A 20865-nucleotide genomic window follows, 5' to 3' on the forward strand; every position below is an offset into this window, starting at 1 on the left:
GCCTGATCGAGGGCACAGAGTCCTATATGGTCCCGTCACCACTGAATGCCCCACAGGCCACAAGCCCACCAAGTCAGTGTGAGATCATCTCTTTGGAAATCCTGCCAACGGTGACGACTCTCCAAAAGCAGCCACCTCCACACCGGCCGCTCTCACCAAATACAGTGGCCACAAGAGCTGGCTGATGAAACTGAACGCGCCGGCTAATTTAGAGGAAGCAGAAGTCAGCGCCCCGGGACCAACCAGTGGCGCACTTTGGGTGTCTGAACGAGGCAAAGGAACTCTGCTTGGTGGACGCAGGCCACATTTGGGGATGAGAACATGCCGAGCAAGCTACAAGTCGTGGCCTGACCCCACGCCAGGCAAGGCGACCCAGTACTTTCCCCCACCAAGCAACCGCGCTCAGCCATTAAGCAATACACAGAGAGCTCATCCAGAAGGAACCTGACCCCAGCTCATTCGAACGTCAGCGCTCCATCTGCTGATGGCTATTCTTATTGCTTTGTACCGCCTGGGTGATAGGGTTACTGGTAGAGCCCTTGGGCCTAACCCTCACCCAGATAGAATGCTGTCAAAACACTGCTGCGGCCCACAGTAGCACCACAGGGTGGAAAAGCAGGGAATGTTGGCGAGCCCTGTTGGAAGGGCTCAGGCTAGTGTGCCACTGAGTCTGAGCGGCAAGGGGATCGCATCCCTTTATAGGCAACGGGCCCGCTGGAAGCAATGTCTAAATGACACTCGCCCAATTTCAACATCAAACACTGCTACAAGCTAACTGGCCCTATGATTGCTCGTACATAAAACCCACCTGGGTACAGGGACTGTGCTCCCAGGATTTGTCCACTGATTGCCCTCACGGCTTGAGCCCAGGAATGCCTAAGGAGCACCCATAAGATCTCCCGTAGCCTGGGATATAAATGTGCCCAGAATCTTTATGTGCTTGGATGAGCTCCTCCGGGAAGGAAAGGACAGCATCCCACTCTGTTGCTAGAGGTGCCCTTGATGACCCCAGAGAGCTCTTAACCATTTGTTCCACTAGCAGCAGGCACCAGACGTGCAGCTCGGTCCTCGGGGAAGCCTCTAAGTTATATCAGGCTAGCCTATGCCCAGCCCATGATCAATACCCCAACTGCACAGCCACATGGGAGGATGCACCCGCCCCTGGGTGGCCACCACTCCAGAGGACCTCACCCCTGAGTGAGACAGACTCACTGCTGGAGAGGATACCATTCCAGACAATACCGCCCCAGCCCAAGAGCTCGCCACTGGAGATGCCTATGCGTCCTATACCAGAGATGACACCCCAGGGCCGTGGCACCAGCTGGAGACCTAGCTGCTCACCCAGATGGCCCGACTTCCCAGTTTATATTGCGGAACGCTGCCATGGAGACTAAGACTTTCCAGAAACAGTGGAGTAAACGCAGTGCCCCGATGGCATCGGGGGATGACCTACTATGATATGATTTTGCAGAACTTGCTAGGTCCTTGCTGGCTGACCCTACCCTATACCAAGAGGCTCGCCAGACTGTGAGTTTGTCCCCCGCCGACAGCAGGACAGCGCTGTATCATATTTCCCCACGGAAGCAGGCCACAATGTGCGCTCCAAACCAGACAGCTCCCCGCCTACAAGCGACTGAAGGGTGTTAACGTCCTCACCACTAACTCAGATGCTTCAGCATCACAGGGGGGATTCTACTGTAAGCAGCTGAGTTAGTATTTCTTTTTATTTTTTTTTATTGTAATGCAAGTGCCTGACCTGAAGCTTCGCATTGCCTAGGCACCCACATCAAAGACAGCTATCTTGAATAAACACACTGCCGGCTACAGGACTAGAGGAAGAGCCAGGCGGCCCCGCCCCAGAAGCCTCCTTTGTTTCGGAGATCTCTGGTCGACTGAGGGAACTGACCACCTGACCACTTGTTTTTCCCTTCTGGCATTGTAATTCCCGCTCATGTTTTAAATTCACCAATAAAGTCTGAACCTGTGAACCCCTAGGCATCCCGTGCTAGACCCCAGTCAAAGAAGCCCAGGCCTGCACACGTACTCTTTCTACCCATGACCTCGCTGCGTGCCTCCACGCATGCCATGTGTCCTCCAGGACCTGTGAGTAATAAATCATGTTTTTTCTTCGAAGTTCTCTGATGGCTGTTACTGAAGTGTGTCTTGCAATCATAATAAGAACCGCAAGGTGGCGGGGGTGGGGGGTGGGGGGGAGGGCGGGTCTAATCACAATACTGGCTCCCAAAGGGGAAATGTCTGTGAGGGCTGCCTCAAGCAGTATGGCCCAGGTGAGTGCCCCAGGCATTTCTGGACGATAGCATCACTACTGAGAGGCTGAGCCCACCCCCAAGACTTCTGTTGTTTACCTTCCTCCTGGAGGGGTTCTTCCTCACCCCTCCTTGGGTCAAATGGATCCTTTGATAGCAGTCAGTAACCACAGGACCACACCTAGACTACAACTCTCCACAAGAGAGTCACAGTCTCTGGCCACACGTGACAGAGGAATCATTTGAACTCCTTCTGCATGAAGAAGTACAACTGAGGTACTGGATTTTTGAACAACACGTGCTCAATCATAAAGTAACGGTGAGGAATGCACGGAGGACCAGGGATGATCCTCATCGCTCTTTGCACTCGTTTCTCCAAGAAATGGGTCTGAGTCCATTGCTGGCCACTAAGTGCAGAACATGGGTGGTTTTCGGACATGTCAGCCCCACCCCTACCCCAGATTAAAAACTCAGGTGTGAAGATTTACCGTCCACATTTGAGAAGTGTGGTTTACTTACACCAAACAGGTACACAGAACCAGTAAGCAATTTGGGGGGATTTACGTGCATCAAACTGTGGAGAGAGGGAGACGGGTGGTGATCTTCACAAGACATCACCAAGTACAGTCTGGTTGGGAAGAAGCATACACACGTGTCAATGGTTATTTGGAGAATCGACCAAGGGACAGGAGTTTGGGAGAGAGGTGCTAAATAATTCTCTAGAAAACTGATTTTAGTCTACGTGGAAAGGCAGGCCAAGTCTCTGTTCTAACCCTAGGATGAAATATTGATTACCCCCATTGAAAGAGGATGAGAGATCACAAACTTCAGAGGAGATGTCACCTATCAATTAGACCAGCAGAATGTAAATCAAGAACAACCCAGCTGGAGGCGTTGGCCAGGAGGCACATGACAGGAGTGATGCCCAACTTCAACGCCCTCGTCCAGCCATGGTCAGGGGCTTGGCGGCCTGCTGAGGAAAAGTTTTGTTCCATCTCAAACTGTGGTCCTCCACAAATTTTCAAAAATTTACTTAAACTTCTTTCCTAGTAGACGCTGAGCAAGAAGAGACTGTCCTGTATGGCCGCGTACGGGAAACCTGGCCTTGCTGAAGGTTAGGACTGTGCCGAGAACGGGGGCAGGCGGGTAACTGAGCGGCTACAGAAGCAGAACAGCTGTTTGTCTGCACCTCTTTGTTCTCTCATTATGGAAACCTGGGAGAGGCCTCAAGAAACCACATGACAGTGTCCTGTGTATACCCCATTTTATTGACTGAGGTCACCAGGGGTGTAGCTGAGAGTCAGATCTGACTTTACTCCAGGTTCCACATCATCTTGCTCAAGAAGTTTATATCGCAGACTTCAGTTTCCTCGTGTGGGAGATCATAAAAACAATTCTCCCTCACAGAATCACGAGGATTAGTGAGAAGGCAGGGAATCACCGGGTCTGGTGAGGACTCATCAAATCTTTCCCTGGGAATGGCGCCCTGGTCCCCTTGGTTCGCCGGTGCTCACTGCGGCCAGGCTCCCGAACCCTGCCCTTCGTGGAGAGCGCTGCCCCAGGGCCTCCCGAGGCTGCGTTTGGGAGCTGAAGCCATTTTCCACCCCCACAGATGGCTCGAACTCGTTGTTCCAGGCCTTTCTGAGCCCACTGTTGTTGCTCCTTTCTCTCTCTCTACTCTTTTCCAAAGGCGAAGAACTGCTCAGGGAATGAGGTGCTCAGCGCCCGGCGTGCTGTGTGGTGGAGAGGACACACACAGGTCTGGGACTCCCTCCAGCCTCCAGCCCTCACACTCCAATCGGGAAGGCTAACTGGTACAATCCCTGGACCATCTCCCTAGCTCCGCTGCCAGCTCTGGACCAGTATCCTCCTCTTCGGGGGAGCTGCCCCACACAAACACATCCTCCGGTTATGTGGTTCCGGGGCCGTCCCCCGTTCCTACGTGACCCACATCTCCCTCACCACAGCTGACTGGTTCAGGGGTCAGCCAGTCCCAATCCCACCCCTTACGCCTCCTGTTGTCGGCTTAAGGCCGGCCACCTGAGGACCAGCCTGGGTTTCTTCCCCAGCACTGAGGGAAACGGAAAAACTTACTCCTTGTGCTTCATGGGTCTTTGAGGGATTTTTCATTCCACTCTCCATGAGGGAAAAAGGGAGCAGGACTGATACATATTATTGATGAATTTAGCAAAAGAAAGAAGAGCATGATGATTCGGCTCTATCTAGACTTTTTAACTTTTGCAACTGCATTTCCACCAAGAGGAAATGCTATAAGCTTACAATGGCTTATAACCCGTAGTCAGCCAGAACTTCCCTTGGGTAACTAGTCAGGGTAGGCTCACTGCTGTCACAAATATCCCAAGTCTTGCTGGCCTAAGACAGTACATTTTTATTTTTTGTTCTTACCAAGATCCAGTGCACAGTGGTGCTGCAGGCGATGGGGTGACAGTCTCCTTGTGTCATTCAAAGGCTCAGGAAGGGAACCCATATGACAACAGGTTTGAGATAACCGCAGACCCGCTCAGCAGAAGAGGAAGAAACAAAAGAGAACGACACGATCTATTACAGAAGAGATACACGAAAGTCTTCTAATGTCAGAAAATGCCAAGCTTTGGGCACTTGGGATGGTGCCTATCTTACCTACAAGCTCCACACCATGTACCCCAAATAGAAAAGACTCCCTAACTGACACACTGAGCCCCTCCATTCACAGCAGAAGACTGTTAGTGAAATGGCGTCCCAACTGTAGATCAGATCCATGCCAGTTACCTTGGCTGATCACATGACTCCTTTACTCCCAAATACGAATGGACAAATGGTTGCCAGATACTTGAGGAAAGTGAAAGAGAAGATCATGATGAACAAACAGAACTATTTCTGGAGAAGAAAACAACTATAATACAGGAAACGGAAGAGAACATTACCAAAACTTACAAATTCATATTCTCAGAATTTTAAGGAAGACAATGGGTTTATAAAATGAGAACAGCGTGCTAGAAGAGGGCGCAACTGGAGAACAAGAGAAAGCCCTTGGAAACCGAAATATTTTTGCAACGTTAAAAACGTAATAGATACCAGGTGCGCAGGTCAAAGTCACCCTGCCTCACCCAGGCTGTGATGGAACGTGAGTGCAGCGTTCCTGCCCCGCCAACGCCACGCGACCTCTTCCGGTAACGGGACCGCGAGCCCACCGCCTGACTCCCATAACGAACGCCATTTCCGGTCCACCCCAGAGCGGCCGCGCTCTTCGCTCCGAGGCAGCTACCGCAGGCCCCGCGGCTTCACCTTCACCTTGGCCTTCACGCCCGCCACGATGCCCTTGCCGTCCGCCACGCTGCCCGCGCCGCCCTCGCAGGTGCGCCAGAGCTACCACCCCGACTGCGAGGCCGCCATCAACAGCCATTTCAACCTGGAGTTCCACGCCTCCTTAATGTGCCTGACCACGGCCGTTTACCTCGACCGCTACGACGTGGCCTTGAAGCACTTCAGCTGGTTCTTCGTGCGCCGCTCCCTCCAGCACAGCGGTTGGGCCCGGCGCCTGATGCGCCTGCAGAACCAGCGCGGGAGCCGCATCCACTTCCAAGACATCAGGAGACCAGTCAGTATCGAGTGGAAGAGCGGCCTCAAGGCCATGAAGTGCACCTTGTTCCTGGAGAAGTTCGTGAATCGCAGCCTGCGCCACCTGCACCAGCTGGCCATCGACAAGAGGGACCCCAACCTGCACCGCTTCCTGGCAACTCACTACCTCAGCCAGCAGGTGGCGTTCATCAGCGAGCTGGAGGGTCATGTCACCACCCTGAGCATGATGGGGGCCCCGGACGTCGACCTGGCAGGGTCCCTCTTTGACAAGCTCACCCTGGGCGACAGTGACAAGAACTGAGCGTGGACTGGACTTCCCCAGAGCCACAGGGTGACCAGAGCGCTGGTCTCCATGCCTGCCATGCAGACGGCAATAGTGCCCTGGCATTAGAAGTTCACTTAAGTTTTTTTCTTCCAGTTTTGCCACTTCTTCCAATAAAGTTATTTGGTTCCTAAAGAAATAAAGGTCTCTCCTTGGTTCCTGTGTGCAAATCGCTCACTTTTTAAAACAGGTATCCAGGAGGCTCTCCACCCACCCATGCCCCACCCACATGCCGCTCAGGATCTCCACAGAGGGAGGGAGAAGGCATTCCATGGGGCGCCGGAAAGTGCAAAATCCATCTTCCCCTTATAAACAATGTGGGTATATGGGGGGTGGTGAGGTGAGGCGCTGCTGAATGCGGGTGCCTGCGAATAGCAGGAGTATAAAAACGCGGTATAAAAATCACAGTAGTGTGGCTTCCGGAGGAAAAATGAAGGGAATGGGGTGGGACAGGGATTAAAATAAAGGGTCCTTAAAACTTTACCTGAAAGCTTCGAGTTTACTAAAATATGTAAATGTTAGTGTCTGTTGATTCTGGGAAGCAAGATGGAGACCCCAGAAGCCAGCTTGGCAGGGTCCCTCTTTGACAAGCTCACCCTGAGCAACAGTGATAATGGTAACTGAGCCTCAGGCTGCCCTGCACACAAACACAGGGGTGACTCCCTCGTCACCATGCTGGACATGCATATTGCCCTTACAACACATGCAAATGTAGGTTTTTTTTACTGTACTCTTTCTTCCATTAAGGTAACATGGTACCCCAAACCCCAAATTACCTCAAAAGAAGGACTGAAAAATATAAGGTCCCGGCTGAAGGTCAATTTGTGATATTGAATATCAAGTAGAATAAAGCTCTCTGAATGTTAAGCCACGTTACTCTGACTCTGGCTGCTGTGAAGAATGTAGAGGATGAGGAGAGTTGAAGCTGAAAGGCCAGTTAAGAGTTCACTGTAGCAGGCCCAGAGAGACAATGGTGGCTTGAACTGCGTGTTGGTAGAGGAAATGAAGAGATGCAGACAAATTGCAGATGAACTGGATGAGTCTACAGGATCTGCTTTATGGACCAGAGGTGAGGAATGGGAAAGGACAAAAATAATCGAGGCTCAAGTTTGGATCTGAACACCCTGGCTGCTGGTCGTGCTATTTATTAAGCTGGGCGTATTTGCAGGGGGACTCGAGGAGCTGGGAAGGCATGTGATGTAAAATCTGAGGTGCCTATTAGATACCCAAGTGGAACTGTCATGCGGGTAGCCAGAAAAATGAATCTGGAGCTCAGGGGGGATGTCAGGTTTGGAAAAATACATATGGGACATATTAGCCTATATATACATAGATGGGTTGAGGTCACGGAGTAGATAGAAGCTCACCAGAAAGGAAGTAGAGAGATGATGGCACAGGCGGCCCCAAACCCAGAGCAGCCAGCACTCAGAGGATGGGATGAGACACTGGAACACCTAGAGAGCCGCTGGTCCCGCTTGGACCATTGCCTCATTCCAGACTGTGGCCACCTGTGTCTGCTCAGAGATTATCTCAAAATCAGCCTGTTCTTAATCTCAGCGTGGTCTCTGGTTTCTCCTTTCTAGACGTGGAGAGGCGTTAGCCTATTACCTTGTCTTCTTGACTATAGGTAGAAAGACAATTATTTCCCAGTAAAAGGATTTCCCAAGGAAACGACAGACCTGCTTTTCTATGTTTGGTTTTTGGTTTTTTTTCCGTTCCCCTTTTGCAACTCTTCCCCTCTCTCAGTCCATTCTCTATTTGAGCAGATGAAATCTGTTCCCATGTAAACCCTAAGGTTGTCTAGGTCTGAGAAAAAATACTCAAAACATATAATTTCTTCTGTGTCGTGTATAGTTTACAAGGGTCAGAGTTAGAAATTTTCAGACTTCGTACCCTATATTCAAAGACACATGAGTAGCTTGAGTCATTTCAGAGTTAACTAGATTGTTTTAACATTTACTGAAATATGAACAAGTGTAGCTAAGGAGTAATTTCTTTCTACATTTCCCTATAACTCTGCTTCAATACTTTCTTAAAAATGAGGATTATGGTCCTTTGAGTTTAGTTTCCAGAAAATGGTGTTGAATGGTATTTCCCCCTTTACTCTTTTTAGTCAAACTTGTTTTTTTCACTCTTTCTCTGTCTGCTTTGAGGTCCCTGCTCTCTCTCTGATACAGTCTCAATACATACATACATATATATATACACACATATATATATGTATACATATATATATATAAACTGTTCTCCTCTAGATATGAGGAAGCACAGGCTGAGCAGCTGTTCATCAGTGTTTACAGCTATAAATTGACTGAAGATCCTTCTTACTCTCCTGTTTTGGAGAAGCAGTTCGGTGTCTTGGATCCTTCACCACAGGGTGACTCGATCAAATTCCAGTTTCGCCACTTACGAAATTGGGGGAACTTGGGCATGTTATTTCACTTCTCTGCGCCTCAGTTTCCTCATATGTAAAACAGGGATAATAAAAGTGTCAACCCCATTGGAGAAAATATTTGCAAATGATGCGACTGACAAGGGCTTAATATTCAAAATATACAAACAGCTCATACAAGTCAGTAACAAAAACAACAAACAACCCTATCAAAAAATGGGCAGAAGACATTTCTCCAAAGAAGACATACAGATGGCCAAGAAGCACATGAAAAGATGCTCAACATCACTAATTCTTAGAGAAATGCAAATCAAAACTACAATGAGGTCTCACCTCCCACCAGTTAGAATGGGCATCATCAGACAATCTACAAAGAACAAAGGCTGGAGAGGGTGTGGAGAAAAGGGAACACTCCTACACTGTTGGTGGGAATGTACATTGATGCAGCCACTGTGGAAAACAGTCTGGAGGTTTCTTAAACAACGAAAAATAGAGCTACAGCATGATCCAGCAATCCCACTCCTGGGCATATATCTGTACAAAACTATAATTCGTAAAGATACATGCACCCCAGTGTTCATAGCAGCACTATTTAGAACAGCCAAGACATGGAAGCAACCTAAGTGGCCATCAACAGATGAGTGGATCAAGAAGATGTGGTATATATGTATACAATGGACTATTACTCACCCATAAAAAAGAATGAAATAATGCCATTTGCAGCAACACGGATGGACCTAGAGATTATCATACTAAGTGAAGTTAAGTCAGACAGAGAAAGACAAATGTCATATGATATCACTTATATGTGGAACCTAAAATCAGATATTAGCTACCTTTAAATAATATTTTTGAAAACATCATAATGATCAATAAAAGGCAACTGGAGTTGAACAGACATGTTTAATGTTTTAGTGTCTGGAAACCAAAGGACTCACTCAAACGTTATGATGAAAATGCTTTACATGTATCCTCAAAATATCTTTTGTCTGGGAGGCATACATATCTGTTGGTTTTTAAATTCATATGACAAGTGCGTTTCTAAAGCAGTATGTAGCCAAGGCTATAAAAGGCTAACACATTGTATAGAAATGCCAAATAACACTGAACACAGCAGACAGATTCCTATACTGGCAGACAGGCAAAGAGATACTCTTGAAGAAAACAATTTAAAATTGCTCTCTTTTGACTGCATATCTAACTGCACGTCAATATCAAGTTTCCATGAGACAGACATCTGTGAGCTTCAATTTCACATAGGCAGAATAGCAAAAGAATATCAGAAAATGTGGATGGATAAATATATATTTATAAACATATCTTTAAAATATAGGAACTGTCAAAGTGGAATATTTTAATTAGGCAGCCCATGAAGAAAGGTAACTGCAATAAACTTTTTTATTGAGGTATCATTAGCATAACATTATATTAGTTTCAGGTGTACAAGATAATAACTCGATATTTGTATATACTGCAAAGTGATCACCGTAGTTAAGCCCAGTTAACATCTGTCACCACACATATTCACAGTTTTTTCTTGTGATGAGAACATTCCACATCCCTGCAATGGATTCTGATGCAAAGTTGGGAAAAACAAAACAAAACAAAGTTTTGGATTCCCAGCTAAGAGAAGCAAAGCAAATTATAAAGGAAAAATCCTAATTAAGGTCTATGAATGAGACCAAGAACTGGAATAAATGCATAATGTTTCAGCATCAATGATAATGACAGCCAGAGTTCATTTCATTTAAAAACCTAGTACCAAGGTATAGTAAGAGGCAGCATAATTTTGAAACTAGGAGCAGATTCTGGAATTGGATCACCTATGTGTGAATCTCTGCCCATGTTAGCTGTGTGAGCTTGGGCAAGTTACTTAACCTCTCTGTGCCTTAGTTTCTTTATCTGTAAAATGTGGATCACAGCAATATTCTACCTCACAGAGGTATTATCAGGATTAAATAATTTAATGTGCACAGAGGACTTAGTATAGAATCTGACACATAATTACTACTTGATAATTGTTAGTTAGCTAGTTTTAAAATACCGTGTTTACTAAGAATCTTTAATTTTAGCTATTTAAATAGGAATTTCCATCTTTGGAAAAAAATGTCTTCAATAAACTACTCTTGCAGTAAAAGGCTATTAGTCAAACCACATGACATAATGAAAGTCACTCCCACCTATAGCTTTCATTAATTGCAGAAAAAATACCTAGTAAAAATAGTTTAAAATTTTAATAATTATCTTCAAAATAATATACCTTCAAAATATAACGATATAACTTTTCTAGGATAGTCACTGCAAAGAGCTATGGAAATAAATAAATAAATAAATAAATGAACGAATGAATGAATGAATGAGCAGGCCTAAAGGAGCTCCATCTCTGCATCAGCTTTGGTGGTTTATGGAATGGAATGTGGACAACAAAGAAAGGCGATCTGAATACTGTTGTTGTAGGCACACACTTTGTAATCATTATGAGCAACCGCCATGTATTAAATACTTATGAAAGGCCCTAGAGATACAAAAATGTTATTAGACACTTGCCCTGTCCTCAAGAGCAAAGCAGTCTAGATGTGGAAACAAAACACACACATACACACATAATAGCTTCCATGAGCAGTGCAGAGCTAGTGGAACTTAAGCTACTACAAGAGTGTTGTCATGAACAGCAATGGAACTGGCTTTCACTCATCTCCATGTAACATTTGAACAGAATATAAGGGAATATGTCCATCTATTTTTCCTCATTTCCTCTTTATTATACATCTATAAGGTAGTCTTAGCCCTATTTCATAGAAGGAATTGAGATTCAGAGACATTAAGTAATTGATCGTGGACACTTAAACAAAAATGGAAGAGCTGAAATACGAAACCTGATCTACACTATAACATTATGGATGTCGTATATGTTAACAACAAGAATGAAACTGATGGCTGAATTGTCCTGGGCAAAGTTCTCTGTAGGCTGCGTGATAGATGCATTACAAACCTATACACTTCTCTTAGGGTCATAAGACTATAGCATCGCTGATTTATTTCCCAGTGAAAACAATTGCACACATGCACACATCGAGTAAAAAACACTGCTGCCATCCCCTAGTAAGACAGTAACGGGAGTGACGTGACACCAAAATGACTTACAGATTCATTCCACATATGATATACTTCCTCTACACTGACCTTCCCTTTTTTGAAGACGGGAGGTTGTAATCATTGAGTTTTACGTACCTGCAGGTCCAATGTGCAGTGTTTATGAATTAGCTGAATACAACATGCCTCCGAATGTGAGCTATTCAGCCTTTGCCTGTTCTCTGTTCCCTTACTAACCTATCCTTTCACACTCAGTTGTATGTGTTCACCGCCAGGAATCGGATTAACCGTTGAACAGCTCCAAGTACAGGGGGTCTTCCCTACCATTCTGGCATCAGGAGACAGTAGCAGTTTACCTCAAGTAGTGAAAAGGACACATGGAACTGGAATAAAGAAGACATGAGTTCGAATCTCAGCTACACTCTGAACTAGCTGTATAAACATAGGTTACTCAACTTCTCTGAGCTTCAGTTTTCACATCCGTAAATCAGGAATAATGATATTTGCCTCCCTGAACTTTGAACAGAATGCTGTATATTGAATACCTCTCTATGCACCAAGTACTCGAAAAGAGCTGATTTACTTTCTCATCTTCTTTATGGTTAGATAATGTGACAGCAATCATTGTAATCACATGAAGTTGTATTTCAAGAGCATGACTTCACCAGAAATACATAGATTAAAATGGCATGTTGCTGTTTTAATGAATGGCACATTGAACATAAGAAGCAAATCACATCTTATAAATGGACAAAAGTTCAAATGATTTCTTGGATAACAAAAAGCTTCCCCACCAAATACACAAATATTTGTTCTTATGATCACTGTCATGTTTTTGTTCAGTTCTGAATATCCAGTTTCTCTGCAAGAAATTTACAAGTTGTCCTATGAATTGTTTTCAGAAGGGACATAATGCAATTGGTGATCAGAATACATAAGAATTGAAGATAAATTAATTGGGAAACTTGGGATCACTGTTAAAATGAATTTGTGTGGTAATGTCTTTCTGACTTTTAAGCAGGAAATTTTTGTCACTGATACTTTTTACTTATGGGCTAGTATTTGCTCTGAAAACAAAGTACTTGCCTGTAAAAAGAAACTACTTAATGACACACAATTGTGTATGAAAATATCAGATTTAACAGACATGTGCTAGTTATCATGTTAGGGTTTTTTTGCAACATATGATATCTTATTTCTCATTTTATCCTCACAAAAATGAATGAAGCAAAAATTATCCCTATTTTACAAAAGAAGAGATTGAATTCAGAGAAGCTAAGCTATTTGCTCATAGACACTTAGTAAGTTTCTGGCAGTGCCAGAGTTTAACCCCAGAGATTCAAACGTCAAGCACAGCATCCTTTACATTCTACGACTACTGCTATGAAAATCAGAAATGCTGTACTGGGTCAGATCAGTGATTTATTCAGCTCTCAATGCCGGTGCTGGGAGTTACAGTATAACATGGAGGCCAGGGTAAAAAGCTGGTACTCCAGGACAGAGATCAGTCCCGGGATCAAAAGTCAGAAGGCATACCTGATTCAGCATTTGAGAAAAGTTAGTGAATTAAACCAGGCAAGCACACACATGTCTGAAAACACACAGGACAAAGCATGACAGGCCAGACCAAGCAAAGATATGGGAACTAGAAAGGCCTAAATCCTAGAGACTAAGGCAAATATGCAGGAATCTGGAAATTCACAGAAACCAAAGGGCCTGGCTCAGTATTTAGGAGAACAGACAGATGGTACCAATAACAAGGCAGGTTCAAAACCAATGCAGCCCATTTCCTGGCCAGGTAGCTTCTTACACACTTTAACCAGGACGACAGATAGTTGTTGAAAGAGCCGCTCTCTCTAATACTGATCTCAAAGAACAGTTTGAAAGTTTTAAAGCGTATTCTATCTTTCATATCTAATACCAATCAAACTCTTTTTTTAATCTAAAAAACATAGGGTGAAAAAAACAATCAAACATTTAGACTTCTACCGGATACACAAAGACCACTTGAGGAAAGAATTAAAAAGCACACATTTATAGGAAATTCTGAAGCATTTTTGAAAAATCACAAAGCTTGCATTTATGCTCAGAGATGATTAGGCAAAAGGCATTTCAGGATGCTGGGAAAAACCGGCCCTTAACAAAAGGTACTTGTCTCTAAAGGAATAATAGCTAAAACGCCTTCAGCTTATTGTAGTGAGAGCACAGACAATGACATCATAGAAACAGCATAAATCACAAAGCACTTACTGCTTAATGTCATCATATGGAAGCACATTTTGCTGAGGTACATATAATGGATGGGAACACTTTCTCCTTAATTACATGTGTCACAGGGACAACAGGCACTATGAGAGATGCTGATCAGTGAATCTCAATGGAGCTCAATCTGCCCATTTCTCAGAGCCACGTCTTTGAAGTATACTTGATAAAATAAAAGTACCTTGTCTTTTGTCCATGTCATAATCAGAGATGCCTCGTACCCTCCCCTGACATAAAAAATACGGCTACGTTAGGTGGGGCAACCTAGCCAAATGCATTTATATCTCAAAATTCACATTTCTTGGGTCTTTGTTTAGAATAGCACACCCTAAATGCCAACTCCTTACCCAGGCTTTCCTTCCACTAAGGCTTGGGCTCTGAGCATACTCAAACTGCCTTTTCCATGTCCAAGTCAGCATGGCTCTTGAGCTTACAACAAAAACAACAAGCATAACAGCTACTAATTACTGAGCAGTTACTATATGTCAAGCATTGTGCTATGCGCTTTATCTCATAGAAATAAAGGCAGTGTTCTTGCCGCTGTCAAAGGCCAACCCCTCCATTTCTGCTCTGGATTCTATCTCCTCCTGTTTTCTCTTCCTTGATCGCTCCTTCTCGAACAGATCACCTCTGCTGACATATGAACATGTGCTAGAATTTTCGATATTTTAAAAAAGAGATCCTTCCTTGATGACACATCCAGCTATCATCCTCATTAGTCTATGCTTCTTCATAACCAAACTTCTCAAAAGGGTCCAATTCAATGCATATTTCTGCCCTCATTATATACAGTTGACAATGTCCTCCTTCTTGAAACCTACTTAAAAGGTAGGTTTCCTTCTTTTATTTTTGCCATACCTCTTCATCTCCTTCACTGGTTCTTCATTAGCCATACCCCCAGAGACTGATCCTGGACACCCTCATTCCTTCTCTTTCTAAATTCTCTCTCTAGGTTATGTCATCCACTGTCATAATCTTAAAAATACAGTATATTGACTACTCTCAAAAGTATATCCCTGGTCCATAATTCTGTGAACCCCAGACCTGTAGAAAAACTGCCTATTTGAAACTTTTATATTCCTATTCCACAGGCACCTCACATTCACATCAAAAACTAAACTTTGCCATTCCCCAAACTTATGCCCAAGTCTACTCCTCTCCCGGTTTTCTCCATCTCAATAAATGGTACCACTACAGAACCAGTTGCTGAAGCTAGAGACCAAGGTATCATCCTTTATCTCAATCTCTACATCTATCATCTTTACTTATTTATTTATTAGTAGTAGTGTTAACAACACTTGTATCAATAATAAGAGGAGATAGCCTTCTTGAACACCTAGTATGTGCCAGGCACTGTGCTAAGTGTTATAGCTGTATTAATTCATTTAATCCTCACACCAAGCTTTTGAGGTACGTACTATCGTTATTCCCACTTTATAAATGAGAAGACTGGAGCCACAAGATGAAATAAGTTGCCTGAAGCCACACATCTGTTAGATGATAAAGCTTGGATTTGAAACCAAGGCATCAGGCTCCAGAATCCATCCTTTTAGCCACTACACTAGGCTGCCCTATTTCAGTTTGATTTACAATGCGCCTCTGTATTTATTATATGTTTTGGATGGGCAGCTGCCCACTTGCTTAGGGAAAACAGCCTTCAATGACAATCTCCCTGTGATTCAGTTAACCTTCGAAGATATACATTACTACATACGTAGAAAGTTAAGCTCAAAAAGGTAAAGTTTATATTGCGGAACGCTGCCACGTAGACTAAGACTTCCCAGAAACAGTAGAGTAAACGCATTGCCCTGATGGCATCGGGGGATGACCTACTATGATATGATTTTGCAGAACTTGCTAGGTCCTTGCTGGCTGACCCTACCCTATACCAAGAGGCTCGCCAGACTGTGAGTTTGTCCCCCGCCGACAGCAGGACAGCGCTGTATCATATTTCCCCACGGAAGCAGGCCACAATGTGCGCTCCAAACCAGACAGCTCCCCGCCTACAAGCGACTGAAGGGTGTTAACGTCCTCACCACTAACTCAGATGCTTCAGCATCACAGGGGGGATTCTACTGTAAGCAGCTGAGTTAGTATTTTTTTTATTTTTTTTTATTGTAATGCAAGTGCCTGACCTGAAGCTTCGCATTGCCTAGGCACCCACATCAAAGACAGCTATCTTGAATAAACACACTGCCGGCTACAGGACTAGAGGAAGAGCCAGGCGGCCCCGCCCCAGAAGCCTCCTTTGTTTCGGAGATCTCTGGTCGACTGAGGGAACTGACCATCTGACCACTTGTTTTTCCCTTCTGGCATTGTAATTCCCGCTCATGTTTTAAATTCACCAATAAAGTCCGAACCTGTGAACCCCTAGGCATCCCGTGCTAGACCCCAGTCAAAGAAGCCCAGGCCTGCACACGTACTCTTTCTACCCATGACCTCGCTGTGTGCCTCCACGCATGCCATGTATCCTCCAGGACCTGTGAGTAATAAATCATGTTTTTTCTTCGAAGTTCTCTGATGGCTGTTACTGAAGTGTGTCTTGCAATCATAATAAGAACCGCAAGGTGGCGGGGGTGGGGGGTGGGGGGAGGGCGGGTCTAATCACAATACTGGCTCCCAAAGGGGAAATGTCTGTGAGGGCTGCCTCAAGCAGTATGGCCCAGGTGAGTGCCCCAGGCATTTCTGGACAATAGCATCACTACTGAGAGGCTGAGCCCACCCCCAAGACTTCTGTTGTTTACCTTGCTCCTGGAGGGGTTCTTCCTCACCCCTCCTTGGGTCAAATGGATCCTTTGATAGCAGTCAGTAACCACAGGACCACACCTAGACTACAACTCTCCACAAGAGTCACAGTCTCTGGCCACACGTGACAGAGGAATCATTTGAACTCCTTCTGCATGAAGAAGTACAACTGAGGTACTGGATTTTTGAACAACACGTTCTCAATCATAAAGTAACGGTGAGGAAAGCACTGAGGACCAGGGATTTTCCACATCGTTCTTTGCACTCGTTTCTCCAAGAAATGGGTCTGAGTCCATTGCTGGCCACTAAGTGCAGAACATGGGTGGTTTGCGAACATATCAGCCCCACCCCTCCCCCCAGATTAAAAACTCAGGTGTGAAGATTTACCGTCCACATTTGAGAAGTGTGGTTTACTTACACCAAACAGGTACACAGAACCTGTAAGCAATTTGGGGGGATTTACGTGCATCAAACTGTGGAGAGAGGGAGACGGGTGGTGATCTTCACAAGACATCACCAAGTACAGTCTGGTTGGGAAGAAGCATACACACGTGTCAATGGTTATTTGGAGAATCGACCAAGGGACAGGAGTTTGGGAGAGAGGTGCTAAATAATTCTCTAGAAAACTGATTTTAGTCTACATGGAAAGGCAGGCCAAGTCTCTGTTCTAACCCTAGGATGAAATATTGATTACCCCCATTGAAAGAGGATGAGAGATCACAAACTTCAGAGGAGATGTCACCTATCAATTAGACCAGCAGAATGTAAATCAAGAACAACCCCGCTGGAGGCGTTGGCCAGGAGGCACATGACAGGAGTGATGCCCAACTTCAACGCCCTCGTCCAGCCATGGTCAGGGGCTTGGCGGCCTGCTGAGGAAAACTTCTGTTCCATCTCAAACTGTGGTCCTCCACAAATTTTCAAAAATTTACTTAAACTTCTTTCCTAGTAGAAGCTGAGCAAGAAGAGACTGTCCTGTATGGCCGCGTACGGGAAACCTGGCCTTGCTGAAGGTTAGGACTGTGCCGAGAAGGGGGGCAGGCGGGTAACTGAGCGGCTACAGAAGCAGAACAGCTGTTTGTCTGCACCTCTTTGTTCTCTCATTATGGAAACCTGGGAGAGGCCTCAAGAAACCACATGACAGTGTCCTGTGTATACCCCATTTTATTGACTGAGGTCACCAGGGGTGTAGCTGAGAGTCAGATCTGACTTTACTCCGGGTTCCACATCATCTTGCTCAAGAAGTTTATATCACAGACTTCAGTTTCCTCGTGTGGGACATGATAAAAACAATCCTCCCTCACAGAATCGCGAGGATTAGTGAGAAGGCAGGGAATCACCGGGTCTGGTGAGGACTCATCAAATCTTTCCCTGGGAATGGCGCCCTGGTCCCCTTGGTTAGCCGGTGCTCACTGCGGCCAGGCTCCCGAACCCTGCCCTTCGTGGAGAGCGCTGCCCCAGGGCCTCCCGAGGCTGCGTTTGGGAGCTGAAGCCATTTTCCACCCCCCACAGATGGCTCAAACTGGTTGTTCCAGGCCTTTCTGATCCCACTGTTGTTGCTCCTTTCTCTCTCTCTACTCTTTTCCAAAGGCGAAGAACTGCTCAGGGAATGAGGTGCTCAGCGCCCGGCGTGCTGTGTGGTGGAGAGGACACACACAGGTCTGGGACTCCCTCCAGCCTACAGCCCTCACACTCCAATCGGGAAGGCTAAGTGGTACAATCCCTGGACCATCTCCCTAGCTCCGCTGCCAGCTCTGGACCAGTATCCTCCTCTTCGGGGGAGCTGCCCCACACAAACACATCCTCCAGTTATGTGGTTCCGGGGGCGCCCCCCGTTCCTACGTGACCCACATCTCCCTCACCACAGCTGACTGATTCAGGGGTCAGCCAGTCCCACTCCCACCCCTTACGCCTCCTGTTGTCGGCTTAAGGCCGGCCACCTGAGGACCAGCCTGGGTTTCTTCCCCAGCACTGAGGGAAACGGAAAAACTTACTCCTTGTGCTTCATGGGTCTTTGAGGGATTTTTCATTCCACTCTCCATGAGGGAAAAAGGGAGCAGGACTGATACATATTATTGATGAATTTAGCAAAAGAAAGAAGAGCAAGATGATTCGGCTCTATCTAGACTGTTTAACTTTTGCATCTGCATTTCCACCAAGAGGAAATGCTATAAGCTTACAATGGCTTATAACCCGTAGTCAGCCAGAACTTCCTTTGGGTAACTAGTCAGGGTAGGCTAACTGCTGTCACAAATATCCCAAGTCTTGCTGGCCTAAGACAGTACATTTTTATTTTTTGTTCTTACCAAGATCCAGTGCACAGTGGTGGTGCAGGCGATGGGGTGATAGTCTCCTTGTGTCATTCAAAGGCTCAGGAAGGGAACCCATACGACAGCAGGTTTGAGATAACCGCAGACCCGCTCAGCAGAAGAGGAAGAAACAAAAGAGAACGACACGATCTATTACAGAAGAGATACACGAAAGTCTTCTAATGTCAGAAAATGCCAAGCTTTGGGCACTTGGGATGGTCCCTATCTTACCTACAAGCTCCACACCATGTACCCCAAATAGAAAAGACTCCCTAACTGACACACTGAGCCCCTCCATTCGCAGGAGAAGACTGTTAGTGAAATGGGCGTCCCAACTGTAGATCAGATCCATGCCAGTTACCTTGGCTGATCACATGACTCCTTTACTCCCAAATACGAATGGACAAATGGTTGCCAGATACTTGAGGAAAGTGAAAGAGAAGATCATGATGAACAAACAGAACTATTTCTGGAGAAGAAAACAACTATAATACAGGAAACGGAAGAGAACATTACCAAAACTTACAAATTCATATTCTCAGAATTTTAAGGAAGACAATGGGTTTATAAAATGAGAACAGCGTGCTATAAGAGGGCGCAACTGGAGAACAAGAGAAAGCCCTTGGAAACCGAAATATTTTTGCAACGTTAAAAACGTAATAGATACCAGGTGCGCAGGTCAAAGTCACCCTGCCTCACCCAGCCTGTGACGCAACGTGGGTGCAGCGTTTGTGACCCGCCAACACCACGGGACCTCTCCCGGTAACAGGACCAGGAGCCCACCGCCTGACTCCCAAAACGAACACCATTTCCGGTCCACCCCAGAGTGGCCGCCCTCTTCGCTCTGAGGCAGCTACCGCAGGGCCCGCGGCTTCGCCTTCACGCCCGCCACGATGCACTTGCCGCCCGCCACGCTGCCCGCGCCGCCCTCGCAGGTGCGCCAGAGCTACCACCCCGACTGCGAGGCCGCCATCAACAGCCATTTCAACCTGGAGTTCCACGCCTCCTTAGTGTGCCTGGCCACGGCCGTTTACCTCGACCGCGACGACGTGGCCTTGAAGCACTTCACCCGGTTCTTCCTGCGCCGCTCCCGCGAGCACAGCATGCGGGCCCGGTGCCTGATTCGCCTGCAGACCCATCGCGGGGGCCGCCTCGACTTCCAAGACATCAGGAGCCCAGTCAGTGTCAACTGGAAGAGCGGCCTCAAGGCCATGAAGTGCACCTTGTTCCTGGAAAAGTTCATGAACCACAGCCTGCTCCACCTGCACCAGCTGGCCATCGACAAGAGCGACCCCCACCTGCACCACTTCCTGGCAACTCACTACCCCAGCCAGCAGGTGGCGTTCATCAGGGAGGTGGAGGGTCATGTCACCAGCCTGAGCATGATGGGGGCCCCGGACGTCGACCTGGCAGGGTCCCTCTTTGACAAGCTCACCCTGGGCGACAGCGACAAGAACTGAGCGTGGACTGGACTTCCCCAGAGCCACGGGGTGACCAGAGCGCTGGTCACCGTGCCTGCCATGCACACGGCAATAGTGCCCTGGCAGAAGAAGTTCACTTAAGTTTTTTTCTTCCAGCTTTGCCACTTCTTCCAATAAACTTATTTGGTTCCTAAAGAAATAAAGGTCTCTCCTTGGTTCCTGTGTGCAAATCGCTCACTTTTTAAAACAGGTATCCAGGAGGCTCTCCACGCACCCATGCCCCACCCACATGCCACTCAGGATCTCCACAGAGGGAGGGAGAAGGCATTCCATGGGGCCCTGGAAAGTGCAAAATCCATCTTCCCCTTATAAATAATGTGGGTATATGGCGGGTGGTGAGGTGAGGCGCTGCTGAATGCGGGTGCCTGCGAATAGCAGGAGTATAAAAACGCGGTATAAAAATCACAGTAGTGTG

General features: G+C 46.3%; 2 protein-coding genes across 2 annotated transcripts; both read left to right on the top strand.

Annotated features, from left to right (window-relative positions):
* Positions 1 to 2279: 2279 nt before the first annotated feature.
* LOC309840021 (ferritin heavy chain-like) lies at positions 2280 to 6147 on the top strand (the record flags this gene model as incomplete). The annotated part of the gene is made up of 3 exons (XM_082682030.1): positions 2280 to 2288; positions 4108 to 4249; positions 5501 to 6147. 3 exons carry the CDS (start codon positions 2280 to 2282, stop codon positions 6145 to 6147), a joined length of 798 nt encoding a protein of 265 aa, XP_082538156.1.
* A 13715-nt stretch (positions 6148 to 19862) lies between these two features.
* LOC309840022 (ferritin heavy chain-like) lies at positions 19863 to 20429 on the top strand (the record flags this gene model as incomplete). The annotated part of the gene is made up of 1 exon (XM_082682031.1): positions 19863 to 20429. The coding sequence occupies one exon, from the start codon at positions 19863 to 19865 to the stop codon at positions 20427 to 20429; it is 567 nt and encodes a 188-aa protein (XP_082538157.1).
* Positions 20430 to 20865: the final 436 nt, after the last annotated feature.

Source organism: Grampus griseus, assembly GCF_964374135.1.
Source record: "Grampus griseus genome assembly, chromosome: X".
In the NCBI taxonomy this organism is placed as follows: Eukaryota; Metazoa; Chordata; class Mammalia; order Artiodactyla; family Delphinidae; genus Grampus; species Grampus griseus.